This window comes from Carettochelys insculpta, chromosome 26 (genome assembly GCF_033958435.1).
Source record: "Carettochelys insculpta isolate YL-2023 chromosome 26, ASM3395843v1, whole genome shotgun sequence".
In the NCBI taxonomy this organism is placed as follows: Eukaryota; Metazoa; Chordata; order Testudines; family Carettochelyidae; genus Carettochelys; species Carettochelys insculpta.
The window spans coordinates 10,916,085-10,934,092 of record NC_134162.1 but is presented as its reverse complement, the minus strand read 5'-3'; the positions used below and the strand labels follow the sequence as shown (position 1 = coordinate 10,934,092).

Below are 18,008 nucleotides of genomic sequence, written 5' to 3'. Positions count from 1 at the left end.
GTTACGGGAGGAGCAGCTTCGGCTCTGTCCCACTGGGCGGAAACCCGGCTAGGTCTTTACCTCCATCATCCTTAGTAAGCAGAGGAAACAACCACTGCGCAGTGGGGAAACTTTCCCCCTACCTGTGTAATGAGTGTGGCAGGTCTCAGCTGTCCCTGCAATGCAACTGCCTGAAGACTGAAATTCCAGGAAACTTTTCTGGGTTTGGCTCTCGATTTATTTTACGTTATCCTCATCCATTTTGTGGATCCTTCTTTCTTTGGGACTAATTATTTTTAACTTGCTTTCAGTGCGAGCCAAACAGGGGTGTAGGGCTGCAGGAAGGAGCAGAAGGGATTAAGAAGCTAGATCTGTCTCTCTGAGTGAGCAGCGTTGAGAAGGAGGACATGTCTGCAGGAGGAAGCAGAACAGTTATACACTGTAGCTAGGTAATGGTGTACCCCCTCCCCAAGTGAAGGGCAGTCTGTGTAAAACACTGCATCTCCAGGGAAGAGCAAAAAGTTACATAGAAACTAGACCACTCTGTGTGTGTTGTGCAGTGTAGATAATGTCTGTAAGAGGGGAAATAAGTGTTTACAAACTCAGGCTAGCATATGCATGTCCATTTCTCTGATAGTTTTCCACAAGAGAACGTGGTCTTTGGTTAAGTGTGCTCAGGTTAGACTAAAGATGCTTAAAAACTAAAGAGAGGCTGGCTGGGTTTGCTTGGTTTAAAAATGGAGCATCATCACGACCATCTGTTTAAAGTTCTCATTGTTGGAGATGCCACTGTGGGGAAGACATCACTGGTCCAGCGTTATGCCAATGACAGTTTCAACAAGCACTACAAATCCACTGTGGGAGGTAAGTAGTCGTCAGAAGAGAGCTTCATGCGGTGATCTGTTTGTATCAGGGAAATCAACAAACCATTCTAACACTCCACCAGTCTGTTCTAAACCATGTGTTCGGTGTCACTAAATAGGGAATATTTTCCTGCCTGGGGATTTGTATTTCTCTCTCCTCTTGATATATTTTTCTGTGGAATGCATTGTCATTTGGTAAATTGTAGTGTTTGGGCCCTGCTTTGAAGATTACACACACTATGTCACTGTGAAGTAGTATTAAGCTTATTACACCATAATGATTTGTGGTTAGAAGTCCTTTGTGTGACTTCCCTTTTCTTGCTAGTGCTTCGCGTGCCTTCCGATCAATAGTGTCTTCATGGGGCAAATTCTGTAATATATATGCAGGCATAACTGCTGTGGATGTCAGGAGAGTTTGGCATGAGTAACAGCTGCAGGATTTAATTCCTGAAAAATGGTCTGCGGTTAGAAAGGAGGACACCTTGGACATCTTTTCCCATTGCATGGCTGTCTGCAAAGGTTTTTGTTAACAAAGGTGAAGTACCCTTTCCTGAGAAGGCGGGGCGTTTGTAATGGACTGCTGTAATGAAGGATTGGTATGTGTTAGGAATTTAGAATGTTTGCATTTTAGCACTTGCCATATGAGATATGCTGGGCTATGTTGTTGCTGTGTGACATTAAATAGCTTTTGTGTTCCGTGTTGCTCCCCAGAAAGGCCAATGTTTCAAGGCTGGTTGAGGACAGCATTGTATATAGTTTATGGTCTATGTTTTCACATGAGATTATGGGTACAAAGAGGCAAGATTTTTAGAGAGTGGACTTTGAAAGTTTGATCTCCTTATGCTGGGCTCCCAGAATCTCTAGTCACTCTTGGAATGAGACAATAATTTATCTGGTGTTGGTAAAGTGCTTTGGGATCTTTTTAAGAGGGAACTTGTAGAAATGTGCTGTCTTGTTGTTCTTTATTGAGGCTCCTTTGCTCACAGGCTGAGATGTAAAAATTGTTTCTTCTATGCTCTCCATGAGTAAAAAACTGAAGTAACTCAATAAAAGGAGCAGGTTTCAGCCTGCAATTTTAATATTTTGCCTTTCCTGCAGTACCTTTTAACTGAGGACCTCTTGTTGCTTTACCCCTGTTTTTTTAAATCCCTCTTGACAGATGGGCTAATAGTTTCGCTGGCCATATTGGAAAGTATCTGAGCAGCCTGACTGTAGCCACTTGAGCCCAAACATATCCTGAGTTCTAACTGTGATGCCCGTGGTCATTACAAACTACTCAGTGAGAAGCTTCTCTTTAAGGCCCTCCCAGTGCTGAGAGTAGAACTGTGCCTTCTACAGTTGGTTATGAGGTGTGGAACTGTTTGGGAATACATTTCCCAAGGTGCCTTTAATTACCAAGGTCTTGTTGCCCCTGATGGGAATGAATATTATTTAAATAGCCAACCTGACAGCATTGCTGTCTTAAACAAATCTCCAATGAGTGTATGGCACGTGCCACTAATGAACAGTCTGAGGTCCTACCTCCTCGATAGAATCAGCTTTTTGGAGGACCTGGGCCAGCCTTAATCCCATGACATGGTTAATGTTTGCTCTTGGTCTTGTTCTCTAGATTGCAGTGTAGCCACTCTGATAGAAACTAAATTTCTGTGTGCAGTAAAACATGCTTGTTATAGCTGGGTTGGAAAACAGTTGTCGAGAGTTGTACTGTTCGAACACCTCTTAGCAAAGCTGCCTGTGCTCCCACCTAGACAGGGTCGCAATCATCTTTCATCCTGCATTCTTGAGAGGAAAGATTTCGAATAAGCACAAGGTTAGAGGAACACAGTTGAGAGTGTTTGAGACTTTAAAGATTGTGTGGGCCTTGAATGTTTAATGATGGTATGTACAAATGTGTTAATTAACTCAGATGCTGTTTGAGTGGGACAGAATAATAGAAGCCCCTGTTGGTGCTTTTCCTCATTTTTAGAGCACTCACTTCCTTTAATTTCTCGGCTGGGGAATCCGAGATGAAGAACTAGGTCAGAGGCTCTCAAACTGGAGGCCTACGCCCCACCAAGGCAGTGATGTACAAAGAGCCCAGATCTGGCCTTGCAAAACATGCACTTCCTCACAGCTTTGATCATTTGCAGCAGCAGGGATGTCGCAGTCTCTCTTTATCCTCAGTCACTGCAAAAACAAACCCCTGGTTTGGAATATTCAGAATCATGGAACTAGACATTAGCTCATCTAGACAGCCTTCCTTTGGGTGGCAACCTATCGCATCTTTATCACCTCTGAAAAATGTAGATGGTGTGTGTGTATTTAAACTCCCTGGGAATTTGTCGGGTTTGACTTGATTTGGAATGGGGAGGTTGTGTGTGAATGGTGAAGCTGTGCCCCAAATGATAAAAATCACATCTAAGTTTTATTTTCAGGCAGCACAAAATGGAGGCAAATAAAAACAGAGCAAAAAACTGACTGATCTTGTCAATTCTCAGGCCTTTGTGCAGCACTGAAGCTAGTTTCTGACAGACGGTAGTGCTTATTTTTAATGCGATTATATATGTTGCTTTATTAAAAAGATTACTAAGCACAGTTGATTAATTGCCATTTTCTTTGGTTTGTCTCTAGGATCAATAATGTTTTTTTCCAAAAAAAAAAAAACCAAAAAGGCGGGGGGGGGGGGGGGGGGGGATTAGCAGAAGGCAGATTAGCAAGTCTGACCTTACATTTTACACTTGCCAGCGTGTATATTGGCCTCTAATCAAAATGCCTACCTGCTGTTGAAATTGTGGCTCAAGGATACGAAATATGCAATCCAAATGCACTTGCCTGTAACGTAAAGTAAATCCAGATGACTGGGAGAGGGGAGGTCTCCTGTAAAGCTCTCTGTGTAATAAGATCCACCTGTATTTTTGTTATCATTATTGTTATTATTCCTATTTAGTTTACATTATTATTTCTCAAGGTGAGGTGCTGAAGAAGGCTTATTCTTCAGAACTCTCCCTGCAAATTTATCTTCCTTTGATGCTATGATTTATTATTTCTTCAAATGTCATGACAAAGCCCAATTCATGGCCTATCACCCCATTGTGCTAGGTGAAGAAACCTTGCAGAAAGGCTCTTTCTCTCCCGAAAGAGCTTTCCGACTGCCCTGGTGCAGGCCCAGCACTGGTAGCTGAGTATGAGACTTGCACATGCAGTTTTGAGTCCTGTTTGCGAAGCAAATGCTTTGGGTAGGGCTTTCCCAAATTCAAGTGGTGGCCTGAGTACTGATCCAGTGCTGGCTTTGGTGGGAGCAGAGTTAGCTTCAGAGCAAGCTGGTCCCCTTTGCTAGCCTCTTTCCTAAAGGACAACATAGCTGCATCCAGGCCACGGTTTGGGACGATGTCTTTCACCAGTCACGTCAGCCCCACCAAGTTGGAGCATTGTCATACTGAAGACACAGGTGTCTATTAGGGATGTAGAAGGTTAACCATTTAACCAGTTACCCAGTAAGCATTAGCCTTACTGTTATGCTCACCTGGTAACCCATTAACTGGACAGCTGGCTCTGGTGAGAGCAGTGTCCAGCCCGCAATGCGATGGCCCAGCTGCTTGAACCCAGACGGCAGCACAAAGGGCCAGCCAGGCTGCAGCAGCCCTGTCCACCGAGGGTGGGCTGGAGGAGGCCCCTGCCACCAGCAGGCTGGCCAGCAGGACTCGGACTGTAGTGGCCTGTTGTCTGGAGCAGGTCCTGCTGCAGGACCCCAGCTGCTCTGGACCAGTCCTTGGTTAACTAGCTAAACAATATAATTTAAATAATTTAATCAGTTACCTTTTTTAATGGGTATTTACATCCCCAGTGTGTGTACCATTGTGTTATGTAACCCTGCTGAAAGCACTGTAGGCAACGTCAGTGACTACCCCAGTCATGGTTGCCAACAGTCAGTAAACTCACAGACCGTCCATGAACAAAGAGCTAAAAGTTCATCTGCCCATAAAATCCATAAAAACATCTAGTAAAAAACCACAGAGCTTTACAATGGGGCAGAGTACTTCTCCCTTGACCCTGGGGCAGATCCAGGGAGTCTACAGTTCCTGAGGCAAAATGGAGAATGAATTTTTCTTCTGGTGGGGGGGTGCTCCCTGCGATTGGCTGTTGGGGGCCCACTCTTCTCCGCCTCTGGCTTTGAACTCTTCTTCTATGTTACTAGCAGCACCACAGCAGCAACTTTTGGTTGCTGCGCACACCCCCTTGCTGAGCTCCCCACAGCGGCGGGGGAGGGGGGGCAGGGGGAAGAGAAGGGAGAGGTGGGGTACAGTAGGCTCCCCAGTGGTAAGTCACAGCATCCTGCAGGTTCCCCAGTGGTAAGTCTTATATTGAAGTGATTGCCCCATTTTGAAACTGTCAGTGCCTATGCTGGAAGGATTATTCACCATCAGAAAATGGAGCAGCAGTTGACAGTGTGGCTGCTGCAATTTATGATCCCAAACTGGAGAACTTGGAGGACCCTGATGTGGCTGGCAAGTCGGTTAAACTAGCACAATAACATTGCTGTTGGGACGGATGAATAAAGACATGGAATACTGTTTGCTTTGGTCCTTTGGAGCCATTTTTATACTACAAAAGAATGTGTGTGGTGGAAAAAAAAAAAGGTGGCTAGTCCATAGCGTTTTTTCCCCATTTTGTTCATAAAAATATTTTTTAAAACTTGGTAACCCCAATCACGTTGCTCTTTCTACAATAGCCTTTTTGCTAGAGCTATGGCCAGTGGAGCTGCAAGGGCAGGAGACTTCCTACAAAATGCTAATCTAGGCAGAGCTGTAACCTGCATGGTACACCACCAGCAGAGGAAACAGGCCGGACATTGGGATGGCTGTGCCCTGGGGAAGGAGGAAATGACAGCAGGGTTTAAAAGGAGAGGTCAAGCATGGCGTTCATGTTACGGCCCAGTATAAATTGCCATTGCTATTGAAGTACCCATAGTTGCAGAGCAAGATGCCTGTAACCACTGATAGAAATGGTGAAGGAAGTGCTCAATGGTTTTGCATAATCCCTAATCAGTTCTCCTCTCTCTTTGGGGCATTTCAGTGGATTTTGCTCTGAAGGTGGTGCAGTGGTCAGAGTCTGAGACAGTGCGACTTCAGCTGTGGGACATTGCAGGTGAGTGTGGTGAAGCCTCTGGAGTTGGCAAAGGACAGAGTTTCCTAGTGTCTAACTTGTCTGATCTTTTTTCTTCAGCAAAAGACCCTTAAAAACCCAATGACTTAATTTTAGGTTGGGGACATAACCCAAAGGTTCTGTTTTATAGTGCATTATTTGGCTTTTTTCCCAATGGTGATTAAAGGTTGACTCATGTGGCTAATTTTTGAGCTGGAACACAGCCACATAGATTGATAGATTCCACACTGTTAAAGCAACAGCAGGCTGAACTGGGGAAAGAGGGAGGGTGACGTGTCTCTAGATGCCAATGGAGTGTTTCACCTCTGTGTCCCCCTCTCTGAGTGCAGTGCAGTTTGGCCTTGAGAAGATGCTGATTCTCCTCCGCCTGAGGGCTAACTCCCCACTGTTCCGAGAAAATAACCAGGCTCTGAAAGTTACCATCTGAAAAACTGTTGCTTTCAAATGTCCATATCAGAGATGGGAAGGCCAGCAATCAAATGGTCAGGGAGGCAGGTTTCCCCTGCAGGTGGTGGGTTTGGGTCAAGGTGAGAGGAGAGGTGCTATCTTTCATCGTGGGGGGAGGTGCCATCATTCATTGCAGCAGCCTAGGCTGCCTCTGTCACTCTAGAGAGAGAAGAGAACTTCATTTCCTGTACTGTCAAAATTAGAAGCAAAAAGGAAAGGAGGCGGAACGCTGTCTGGGGTGCAGGGAGGGAGGGCCTGGAATCTGTAGGACTGGCTGAGTGAAACTCCTAGTGGCTTTGTCCAGTTTCAGTTTTGGGCGGGACGGAGGGTGTCACACACCAACTGAAGTAAAAACAATAAAGTTGTTCCAATCACAGCAGTAGGCAGATGGCAGCTGAAAACCCAGCTGGACATTTACGGCTTGTCGGGCAAATGGCTGTTGCATTATTCTTTAACCCCAGCTGTGTGCTCAGAGCTGTACAAGACTCGCAGACGCTGCCACTTCCTGCCCTGTTGTACTTCCAGTCTAAAAGGCACTCAGGAAAAATAGCTGTTGGGTGGTAACTAGAGTGTATTCTTGCAGACCCCTTGCAAGCGTGAGGGTCTATAAGTGCTACCAGACTTACCATGCTGTAAGGTTTTAACACAGTTATCATTCACCACAGGGTACATACTGGTTTGCCTTTCGTAGATTCAGTCAATTCCCATTTCATTTGTGATAGCCAATCACGTAACATGAAAGTTTCATAGTTTGGTCCTGTCTACTTAGGAAAGCCCAAGCCACATTCTGGCTCGGGCAAGGCATTGCTTAAACACAGGCTATGGCTATTCTAGAGAGCTTACAGTTCCCCATAAACTTAATTAACTCATGCCTGATGAGTGGCAGGAGCTATGTCTGCAGGAGAACCTCTCTGGCAACTTAGGTCAGTGTAACTTGCATCACTTAAAGTGGCTTTTTCATGTCCCTGGTCAACAGAAGTTATATAGACATAAGTGATACATACACATAGCCTCCATCACTTTGATAGCATAGAAAGGCTCTAAGGGCTTGTTCATCTGTGGTCAAAACTTGTACTGCTCCAGCTGTGTAGTTATCAGGGTCCTGACAGTGGATGGGTTATTTTCTGAGGCCAGTGTACATAACATTATTAGCTGTATATAGCACATAGTCTGTAGCATTGTTTTCTAACCCATACTTTGGAAGAAAAATCCCTGTTAAGACTAATCAGGGAAGTGACAATGTAAGCCTCCAGACAGCTGTGTTTGGACAATTTGTGGCTGCTGTTAGGCAGGATTTGCTGCAGATGAGCTAAAGCTGCAGCCAAGTGGGAAAAGAGAGGATTTGGCTGTATACACCCTGGATTCTACTTGTCTACTCTAAATCTGAGGAAGTGGGCTTTACCCCTGAAAGCTCGTGACCTCATAAATAATGTGTTAGTCTTTAAGGTGCTTGTTACTTGTGAAGCTGCAGACTGACACGGCCACCCTTCTGAGACAAAAATGACAGTGAGAGGAAAAGGGGTTGGAAAAAGAGGCTTCGGAGCATATTGGTAGGGGTCTGAAACTCCTAAGCTCTAATGTCAGCTGTACTGCTGAATTACTTTGGAAAAACACTTTGCTTCTCTGTACTTAATTTCTTCGTCTCCAGAATGGGGACAGTGGGACTGCCGTCCATGCAGGGATGCCTGGAGGCACAGAGCCTCACTCAGGTAGCTGGTTGCAACTGGGGCAAACCTTGACCATGGACCAATCCAAAGAGACAATGATTAAAAACCATCTTTCTCTTCCCACTCCAATCCCCAGGACAGGAACGCTTCACCTCTATGACGCGTCTGTACTACCGAGAGGCATCGGCCTGCATTATAATGTTTGATGTTACTAACTTGAACACATTCAGCAACAGTTGGAAGTGGAAGCAGGATTTGGACAGCAAGCTGACGTTGCCAGATGGAAGCCCAGTACCCTGCTTGCTGCTAGCTAACAAGGTGAGCAGGTCTAGATAGACTTCAGTAGATTTTGTCAGAACTGTTGCATATCTTATAGTCTTACTAATCCCTCCCCTGATCATTCTTCTGTATTTCCTCACCTTTATCCAGCAAGAATCTTGCAATGAAAGTGCTAAGCCAGGAATATGCTGCTCCTTATGTGGCACCAATACTACTTAGCTTGTAAAGTTCTGAGGAAAGGGGATCTGTTTTGGAGACCTGGTCATCCCTCGGCTGGACAGACATGTCACAGAATCATAGAATACCTGAACTGGAAGGGACTTCAAGAGGTCATCACGTCCAGTCCCCTGCCCTTATGGGAGGACCAAGCACCATCTATATCATCCCTGTTAGATATTTATCCAACCTGTTTTTAAATATCTCCAGTGACAAAGATTCTACAAGTACCTTAGGCAGCTTATTTCAGGACATTTATATGGACAGTACTGGCTCCGGGGGTATGTCTATACTGCCCATGAAGGCGTGATTGCAACCATGGGCATTTATCTAGGTAGTGCAGATAACTAGAGCCCCGCAAATCTGGAGATATCTGATTTATATCCACAGCTCATTTTTGCAGATATGGATGTGGATGCAAATTTTTATCTAGATCCTTGTGAATTTGCAGATCTTCACACCTGCCAATATGAGTAGAGAGATCAGTGCCTCATTTTTGCAGATATGGATACAGGAGCAGACACACAATTTTTGTATCTGTGCAGGTCTCTACAGATAAAAATAACAGTGAAGAAGCAGAGACACGTGGAGCTAGCAACCAGAGTACATACCCAGAATTCCTAGCTGCCTTGTGCTCTGGTTGGCTGCCCATGCTACACTCATCCCACTGCATCTTTATGACTATTGTTATCAGTGCTAGCTAAACTAGCACTCATCTGGGTACCTGACCCTGCACTACAACCACCCCTTCACTTGCTGTGTAGAAAGTAGCATCACCTTCCCCCACCCTGATAAAATAGATCCCAGGAAAAGTTTGGGTATAGGGCAGAGAGAAAAGAAAGTGGGGCCCTGCTGGGACTGTCTTCAGATTCCCCTCTCCCCCACAAACTGCTTGTATTTATGTGAGTGTTCAATGACGTTGCGAACTGGAAATCAGCCAGATAGATTGGATAGTCCTGTGTGAGCTTCCCCCTTTCACCTCACCCCTTTGATGCACGTGCAGGACCAGCATCTGCAGACTGATTTCCTCTCTCTGATATAATTTATGACTGGCTCCTCATTCTCACTTCCACTTTCTTTACAACTTATTTTAAAATACAGAGTCTGACACCAGCAGTTATTCTTTCTCCCCTGGGCTAAACACTGGAAAATGTGTTCTAGGGCACAGTCCTGCACTGACAGCAAGCATAGGTTGGATGGGATCTCATAGACCTTTTCTCTTTGGGGTTTATACTGCCACCCATCACCTTCCACACCTGGTTTCCAGGATTCTCCTTGTGTAAAAGGTGAGTCAGCAAAATAGTCCATTGCAGATGGGTCAGAAGAGTGAGATCGTTGCCTTCCTTTGTGATCAGCTTTTCAGATCACACCCACACTGGGGGTTTGAACTGTTGGCAAAACCATCTATGAAAGAACTCTTTAGCCAGGTCAGCCTAGTACTTAAATATAGTTGGAAAATAGCCATTGTGAGTAGTGGCTTTCCGTGGGGCTCAAGCTTCACTTGCTGCTTAGGCTACAATGTAATTTATAAACAGAGCTTAAAAAGTGTTGACTTGGCCAACGTCTGTGTTGAAACCAAATCAGTCGGGCTTAATAAAACTCCTTTTAGATCAGTCATCCCTTATTGGTGCCACCCTTAAGTAGGTGGAGTTTTGGCTGATGCTGGGTAGTCTGAGTTGCTTCCTTGTCCTCAAATGGAGTGTGGTTTACTTCGTGCGGTCAAACATCTCTTGCCCCTTTGATCACACCGGTACAGATCGGCAGGTATCACATTCAGAACCAGCAGCAGATTGCACCCCAGTGAGGGTGCTGTCTCTGGAATCTGCTCCCTCTTCTGCATGGTCAGAGCCAGAGCATGGTGACTTTCAGAGGATCGCAAGGCTTTTCTGTCCCTGCAATTCTTTAATTTGTACCAAGTTAGGACGAGTATGGATGGCAGGGCAAGGAAAGGTATTCTAATGAGGTCACCTATATAGGTGACCTGATACTTCTCTTGCTGAGAGAGATGCCATCTGTGTATTGGCACACAGTGTCAGGTTTCATTGTTTGAATCGTGTGCTGCTTGGTTTAATGATTCATTTATCTTGTATTTAAAAAATCCTGCCGTCATGTGGCTCCAGGGATGTCTCCTCTTTGTGCTGATACCAGTTCACTTCCAGGTTGAGTTTGGTAGGTCTTGTGTAGTTTGAATGATAAGGTGTAAAATTCAAGATTATCCAAGACCTGGTAATCCAAAGTGTGATAAAGGGGACAGCATGTTATACAGCCATTCTGCTTCTCATTTGGGAGAACACCTCCTCTGGATAGCAGAATTTAAAGAACATGGGCTCTGCCAACACTAAGGAAATCCAGCTCTAGTACAACTAAATCAGTGTAACTGTGCCAGTGGAAATCCGTAATGGAGATTCATTGCACCTGACTTCCCTATGTTAGAATCATTGTAACTGGGTAAGTGTAAGAGGGGTAGCCATATTAGTCTGTATCTCTAAAAACAAGGAGTCCAGGTACCACCTAAGGCTATGTCTTGATTGCTGAGAAATGTTGGTAAAAGATATGCAAATTGCACAACACATTTGTGAATCTCCTGCCTACAGTTGTGTCAGGAGAGGCTTTTCCAACATTTGGCCCATCCAGACAGGGACAAATGTCGGGGAAAAAACCCTCTGTCAGGATATCCCTTTTTCTTTCTCATGGAATGAGGTGTACAGGGATGCCAACAGAATGCACTTGACCAGCAGATCTCTTCCAAGAGATCTGCAGTCTGGATGCGCACTTTGTCAACAAAACTTCTGTCAAAACAGAAGTTTTGTTGACAGAAGCCTGCATTCTAGACACAGCCTTAGAGACTAATGGATTTATTAGGACATAAGCTTTCGTGGGTAAAACCCACTTCATCAGATGGAATGAAGAGGAAATAAAAAAGCAGGTATATACTTGATTACAAAGGGAAACAGTGGAGCTGGAGCGCATTTGGAAATTCAGTATCATACAATTAGGCCTCAGTAAAGATCTTAATTGATTAACGCTCTACAGAGGCAAGTTCTCCTCATTAAATATTCATATCTCCCCATCAGCTACATTAAATGGCCACAATCACCCTGACTGATCACTCTAATTTACAATAGATAGTGACTTTTTTTTGGGAGGGGGGCAGTAATTTTCTTACATATATACCTGCCTTTTTATTTCCTCCACTTTCCAGCTGATGAAGTGGGTTTTACCCATGAAAGCTGATGCTCTAATAAATCTGTTCATCCCTAAGGTGCTGCAGGACTTCTTGTTGTTTTTGCCCAAGTGTAATTAGGCTGGTGTGAATTATCTTGAGGTAGACGGAGCATTCCCTAACCTGGAGAAATGAGAACATTTCCTTGCCCCACTGCTCACTGTTCCACTCCGGAGAGATCTCCAGTACACACCCATTTGTGCCAGAAGTGTGAATTACTCTAAAAGCAGATACACATATTGGCTGTCATATCATCTCACCAGGAGCCCCAATCAGATCACGCTCTCCAGGAAGGGAAGGCCTAGCACATCATGCTGTCTTAACACCAGCAGATTGGTGGTTGGGATGGGTGAAGGAAGATCTATCCTTTTGTTTAAAACAAACTCTCGTAAAGTGACCAGCTTTTGTTTCACAGTGCGACCTGTCCCCATGGGCAGTGACCAGGGAAGAAATTGATCGGTTCAGCAAAGAAAATGATTTCTCCGGCTGGACTGAAACATCCGTCAAGGAAAACAAAAATATTAATGAATCGATGAGGTAGGTATAATGGCTTGGGAAGGACACTCAGAATTCACAAGTAATTGGATGATGTGGTTCCTTGCAGCACATGATCTTAAAACAGGATGTGATTTGCTACTTAACCAATCAAAGTTATTTCCCAGTCAGCATGCTTTCACTATGTTAACCAGGTGTAGATGATAACATAATTCTTGGTTGGTCATTTTGCTCTGTATAAAAAGAAAATGAAACAATGAATTCATGCCATTGTGGTTTTTTTGGGTAATGTCAATTGCTAGTTTGGCTCCTGAACCACTGAGGTCTGAATGTTTTAAAAGGTTAGCTTCTGGAGGTACTCAGGGCACCATTGGCATTTACCAGATAGCAGCAATAACGTGGCAGTCAGTCTAGAGGGAAACTGTTGCTAGAAAGGCCAGAGGTTCTCCTGACCATGCCTAAGTTGTGACATGCCCTCAGGAAATATAGGCTTAACGAAATACAGTAAATATGTTTGTTTCATCTACTGGGAGAATGGAAGTGAAGTGTAAAAGTCTGGAGATCTCTTTGTAACATACTTATCCTTCAGTGATGTTATCCCAGCAGAGAACATGGTCCTTTTACTAGGACTTATGAAAAGGTGTTGCATTCTTATTCCTGGGCACCAAAGCGCTCTGCCCACATAATGGGTATGGCAGGAAAAGGCAGACTTCTCCATTCCAGCCTGCTGCTGCTGTGCCTTGATCTGGAACAAGAAGGGCTTACCTCCAAAGGTGGGGAGGGTACTTTAGTGTCTATGGTTGATTCAGTAACCCACCTCTTTAGAGATGTTGCCAGCATATGAGCCAACACGTGTGCGTGATGGTGCTGCCTGTACTGGGGCTGTTTGCCAACGGGGACTTGGATTGAGAGTTCTAATTTGCACTAGCTAGTATTGTCCCTTTAAGGCCACAGCAGCTAGTTTTGTCCTGGTGGGTACTGGAGCTCCCATCAGAGGGGAGGCTAGATCCAGTTGGGTACTAGACTGTAGGGGTGTAGCCTCTTGCTGCTGCTTATGTCATGTATTTTGTTTCCTAGAGTCCTTATTGAAAAGATGATGTCATCATCCGCGGGTGACGGAGACCTCTCTGGTTCTGGCCGGGGGGATTATATTAACATAAAAGATGCTTCCCCACCTGGGTGGGGGTGCTGTTAGTTACACTCACTTCAACATCTGCATCAAAGCAAAACAGAATGTCTTTTTCCACGGATTCTGGCTTTAGTAAGTGGTAAATAATTGTCTCTGGTTCCACATGCACTGACTATCGGTAAAGCACTGCTATCAAAGACTCTGGGAGAATTCCTCTTTATTCAACACAGTGGCAACTTAAAAGCTCTCTGATGCTCCTGTTGTTTTGTTCAGCTGCAAGGTTTGGGATGACACCTCTGATTTGTAAGGAGTATTCCACATAGTTCTGTAACAAGTGACTGGACTTGAGGGAAAAGGGTATTATTTCAATATTTACCACTAAATCCCCTACAGCTAAACACAGAGGGATTGCTCAGGAGGAACAAGTTACAATAACCTTTTTTGTCTTATGAAAGTGAAGCTCTGGCACTTTGCTTGCACCTCCTGATTCCTAACATTATTTCATACTCTGGATCTGCCTCTGACTAACTTACCTCTTGTAGAAATGCCCAGGATTCTTTTTCAGCTGTTACAGTCATCTTTGGGCTAAAACTTGGTGGTAGCCAAAATGTCTGTTAGTAACTCATGTGGTGCTCCCTGATTGGCAAAATGGACTGGTGTGAATTTGGGAGATTCAAAAGCACAGCTTTCACGGGTGTACATTGGCTGCAGTGCTTAGTATATTGCCCCTTTCATGTGCTCTGTCACAAGAATTGTCTCTTTGCCTTTTGTTTATTATCCCTTTTGTCCTTCTACCCGGTACAAATAGCTCTTGGTGCGAATAGCTCTTCTGATGCCACTTTATTAGGGCATCCAGAGGTGAAACAGAAAAAAGTTGTAAAACCTCTTGTGTAGTAGAACAACAACAGTACTCCTTGCTTTTATAGCACCTTTCATTCTGTAATCTCAAATAGCTTTACACATGCTGATGAATTAGTTCCTTGCAATCATTCTGCTGCCATGAGTAGAGCATTAGGTGATGGTTGTGGTATGACTTCCTGAAAACCCACCTGCTGCTTTTAGTGATCCAGGGAAATGCAAAGAAGTTTCTTAACAAGTCAGAAGGAAATAATGGACAAAACTCTTCTTTTGCCCTTTTGATGCCAGCCATTCTCCCTGGATGTCCTACATATAGCTGCTGACTTTGGCAAAAAATTTAGATGATTTCATAAAAGCACACATTTGGCAATTTTCATTAAAGGAATTAATATGACTACCAGCCCAGAAAAGCAGTTCTTATGTGGGATGAGATGAACTGAGACGGTTTGGTTTTAAATTCTAACTTCAAATAAGGGCAAAATGAATCCTTTGAAACTGGGATGGCATTTTTCTGTGGAAGATGCAATGAGGAGGCTGTTTGGGGGAAGGCTATTCAAAGGCTAGTGTCAAATAAGAGTGATCTGAACACAGGACTGTGAGCCAGGAACATATGGGATCTTTTGTTTGCTATGGGAGTTGATCTCTTTTGAGGCCTTTAGTAAACTATTTCATCCTCCTTTGTTATATATGATTACCCTGTTACCACAAAGAGGTGAAGATTAATGAATGCTTGTAATGTACTTTTGATTTGAAAAATTCTGTAAAACGATGAGTGATAAGGAATTTAGGCCCAGACTTTTGTAAAAGGATAAAATCCATGCAAGACTAGGACACAAAAATCAAAGGTTTTGTTACATTGAATGTATTTAAATATTCCATCACTGTGCAGTCAGATTGACAGCATACCCAAACTGTGAAGAAGGCATGTGAGCACTGCAAAGAGGAAATAGCTAGCAAAGAAGTGGTACTGACCAAACAAAGGAGAATACAAAAATTAAAACAGCCTGAAGTATAAGTACGGCAGATTTTAAAAACCATAGTCCTGCATTTAGAGGCCTAAAGATTCAGTAGGAAAAGTAATGGGTCTTGGTTTTTTGAAAGCGTTTTCTTATGAGATCATAATAATACCTAGCATTCTTTGTCTGTGGATCTCAGAGCGCTTTACTTGGGAGGTCAGTGTTAATACTGCCATTTTCAAGATGTCAAGTATTGGAGGGGTAGCTGTGTTAGTCTGGATCTGTAACAGCAACGAAGGGTCCTGTGGCACCTTATAGACTAACAGAAAAAGTTTTGAGCATCAGATGAAGTGAGTCTGTGCTCACGAAAGCTCATGCTCAAAACTTTTCTGTTAGTCTATAAGGTGCCACAGGACCCTTTGTTGATATTTTCAAGATGGGAAACTGACACATGGGGAGGGAAGTGACTTGCACATGATGGCACAATAAGCTGGTAGCAGAGCCTGCAGTTGAACCCATCTCTCCTGAGTGAAGTCCAGTGCTCTACCCATTCAGCAACATTGCCCAGATAAATAGCTTTTGTCACATGCGGTGATGCATTTTAAACCTGATATGTAGCATCAGCCCTACAGTGCCCCAACCTCTTAATTTTGCAGAAGTAATTGCATCTCAAAAATTAGCAAAAAAGCTTGAAATCCTTTCTCATATGCCCAAGAGTCATTGAATGTTTGTATCTGCAGTTATTCCTTTTTTTGTTTATTTTCACACATCGCTCACTACTCAATAGACGAAATAGAAAAAGATGTGTCAGAAATCAACCTCGTGCAGCAAAGAATGGTCTTTGCTTGAGAAGTGCCAAACAGGAAAACAATCTGACTGTGCAAATATGTGTTTGCAGAGCTGAGTTTTTGGCGCACAAGGCATTTAAAACAAAAAACAAAAAAAAAAGAAAAAAGAAAGCCAACTTGTCAACCTCAGTTTAGTTCTTTTGCAAAACAAACGCTGGTTCAAAGGCCCCATCTCAGTGTAGGTTTTGCTGTGTTAGGCAACCAGTCTTAAACAAATGGACTGTGAAACTGTTTCTGCTACTGTGATTGTCCTATCCATGGTGGTTGGGGTACTTTAGCTTAAAATTTGTTAGGTGTTTTAGTTTCTGAGACCAAGGTTTGTATAAATTTGTTAACAAAGTTAGATGTCATCTAAGCAGGCTTGTATAGCTGTTCCAGCAGAAACATGGTAGGAAGCCACTTTCAACCAGAGACCGTGCGTTTTCATCTCATCAGTGCTTATTATGATTTTGTACTCTTTTTGCATGTTTTTTTGCCAACTGATCTCTCTCTCGCTCTCTTCCATTCCCTCCTCCCCCCTTATTGCTTAATGTCCAAGATCTTTGGTCTGTAGCCCTAGAACTCAGATCACATTAGATTGAGTTACACATTTTAATATCATGAAATTTGGATCACTCCAAATATGGGAATAACTTGAAATTTTTACTGCAGTAGAAACAGACAAATGAAAAGGTCAGTCAAGTATATAAAAGCTCTTTTTTTTTTTTTAAATCTACTTGCTGTTTTGCATAGTCAGGATTTTTTTAATTTTTATTTTTTTTTAAACAAACAAGATTCTGGTTAGTGTTTCTTAAGTTACAGTATTACTTTGTTTATATAAAAGGGGGGGAAATGTTTTTTTTTTCTGTAACAATCATTAACCAAGCCAGTATTGCAAACATTAAAACAGCTTTGTAATAAAAATTGACTTTTTTACTCTTGCTTGATGAGTAGTTATGGGTTTCCTGTCTAAACAGTCCTAACGGCAGATGAGTTCACAAGTCCAAAACAGAAAAATTTAACTGTCAACAGACAAATCTGGTAAAGAGAATTGTGTGTGAATTTTGATCTGTTTCCTCTCTGCCCAAAAATAAGGTTTTGTCCTACAATACAAGCAACACAAATGGATACATTTCATGAGTTGACATTGGTGTTCTGATATGGTGTTAAAGGTTAGCTTTGCTGTTCAATTTGTTGATGCTTATGAATCCAGAGATTTTAAATGTTCACATGCCACTCTGAGGCTCTGTCTACACTATGTCATTTCCAGCAGTGCTGCTGTAGTGCTTCTTGTGAAGATGCTGTAAGCCCAGGCTAAGCAAACTTTTTAATGTTGATCCCCACTTTTCATCCCTGCGATTAGAAGCCTCCTACACCCCGCATGTCTAATGAAATCCACATTTTCAGTATATTCACACATATATGCTGACAGTTTTTTTTATATATGTGAGAAAATAAGTGTGTAGAATGTAAATGTCAATACACATACGTTAAAAACAGTAACATATTTCAATATTTATAACAAGGTGGATGAGCCAGAGATCCAGTAGCCAACTGTGCTATGTTCCCCTTATGAAATTTCACACTTATCCAAGGGGTTCAGCCCCCTCATTTTGTACACCCCTGCTCTAACACAACAGGAGTGATCTCTCCCATCTATATAACAATTCCCATCTCTGTGAGAAGCCTGTAGCCATCCTGCTGACTTAGTATGTCTGCACAGCCACTAAGGACGATATAATTTACAAGGCTCAGAGGGGTGTCTTAGTCAGACCTGGGAGCAAGGTAAGTTATACTGAAGTGATTTGTGAGACAGACCCTATCAAACTCTTAAACTCTGCAGTCTTCAAGGAGTCTCCCGTATGTTTTCTTATGTACTTCACAGATATTTTGAGATAATCACAGCTTATGTTTCTTTAGCCTTGTT

The 18,008-nt window shown here is 43.2% G+C and overlaps 1 protein-coding gene across 2 annotated transcripts; it reads left to right on the top strand.

Annotated features, from left to right (window-relative positions):
• On the top strand, positions 1 to 17,017 carry RAB29 (RAB29, member RAS oncogene family). Of its 2 annotated transcripts, XM_074977675.1 has the most exons (5): positions 1 to 843; positions 5,895 to 5,966; positions 8,235 to 8,416; positions 12,232 to 12,353; positions 13,389 to 17,017. In XM_074977675.1, the coding sequence occupies exons 1-5, from the start codon at positions 717 to 719 to the stop codon at positions 13,504 to 13,506; spliced, it is 621 nt and encodes a 206-aa protein (XP_074833776.1). In that variant the 5' UTR covers positions 1 to 716; the 3' UTR covers positions 13,507 to 17,017. The 2 variants fall into 2 exon arrangements, with proteins under 2 accessions (XP_074833776.1, XP_074833777.1); XM_074977676.1 differs by lacking the exon at positions 5,895 to 5,966.
• Positions 17,018 to 18,008: the final 991 nt, after the last annotated feature.

What these genes read in the sequence shown, in the direction of transcription:
- RAB29 (XM_074977675.1), top strand. Translation starts at nt 717, where the DNA reads ATGGAGCATCATCACGACCATCTGTTTAAAGTTCTCATTGTTGGAGAT. An exon ending in TCAGCTGTGGGACATTGCAG is followed by an intron (nt 5,967 to 8,234) that starts GTGAGTGTGGTG and finishes TCCAATCCCCAG; the next exon opens with GACAGGAACGCTTCACCTCT. An exon ending in AATATTAATGAATCGATGAG is followed by an intron (nt 12,354 to 13,388) that starts GTAGGTATAATG and finishes TTTGTTTCCTAG; the next exon opens with AGTCCTTATTGAAAAGATGA.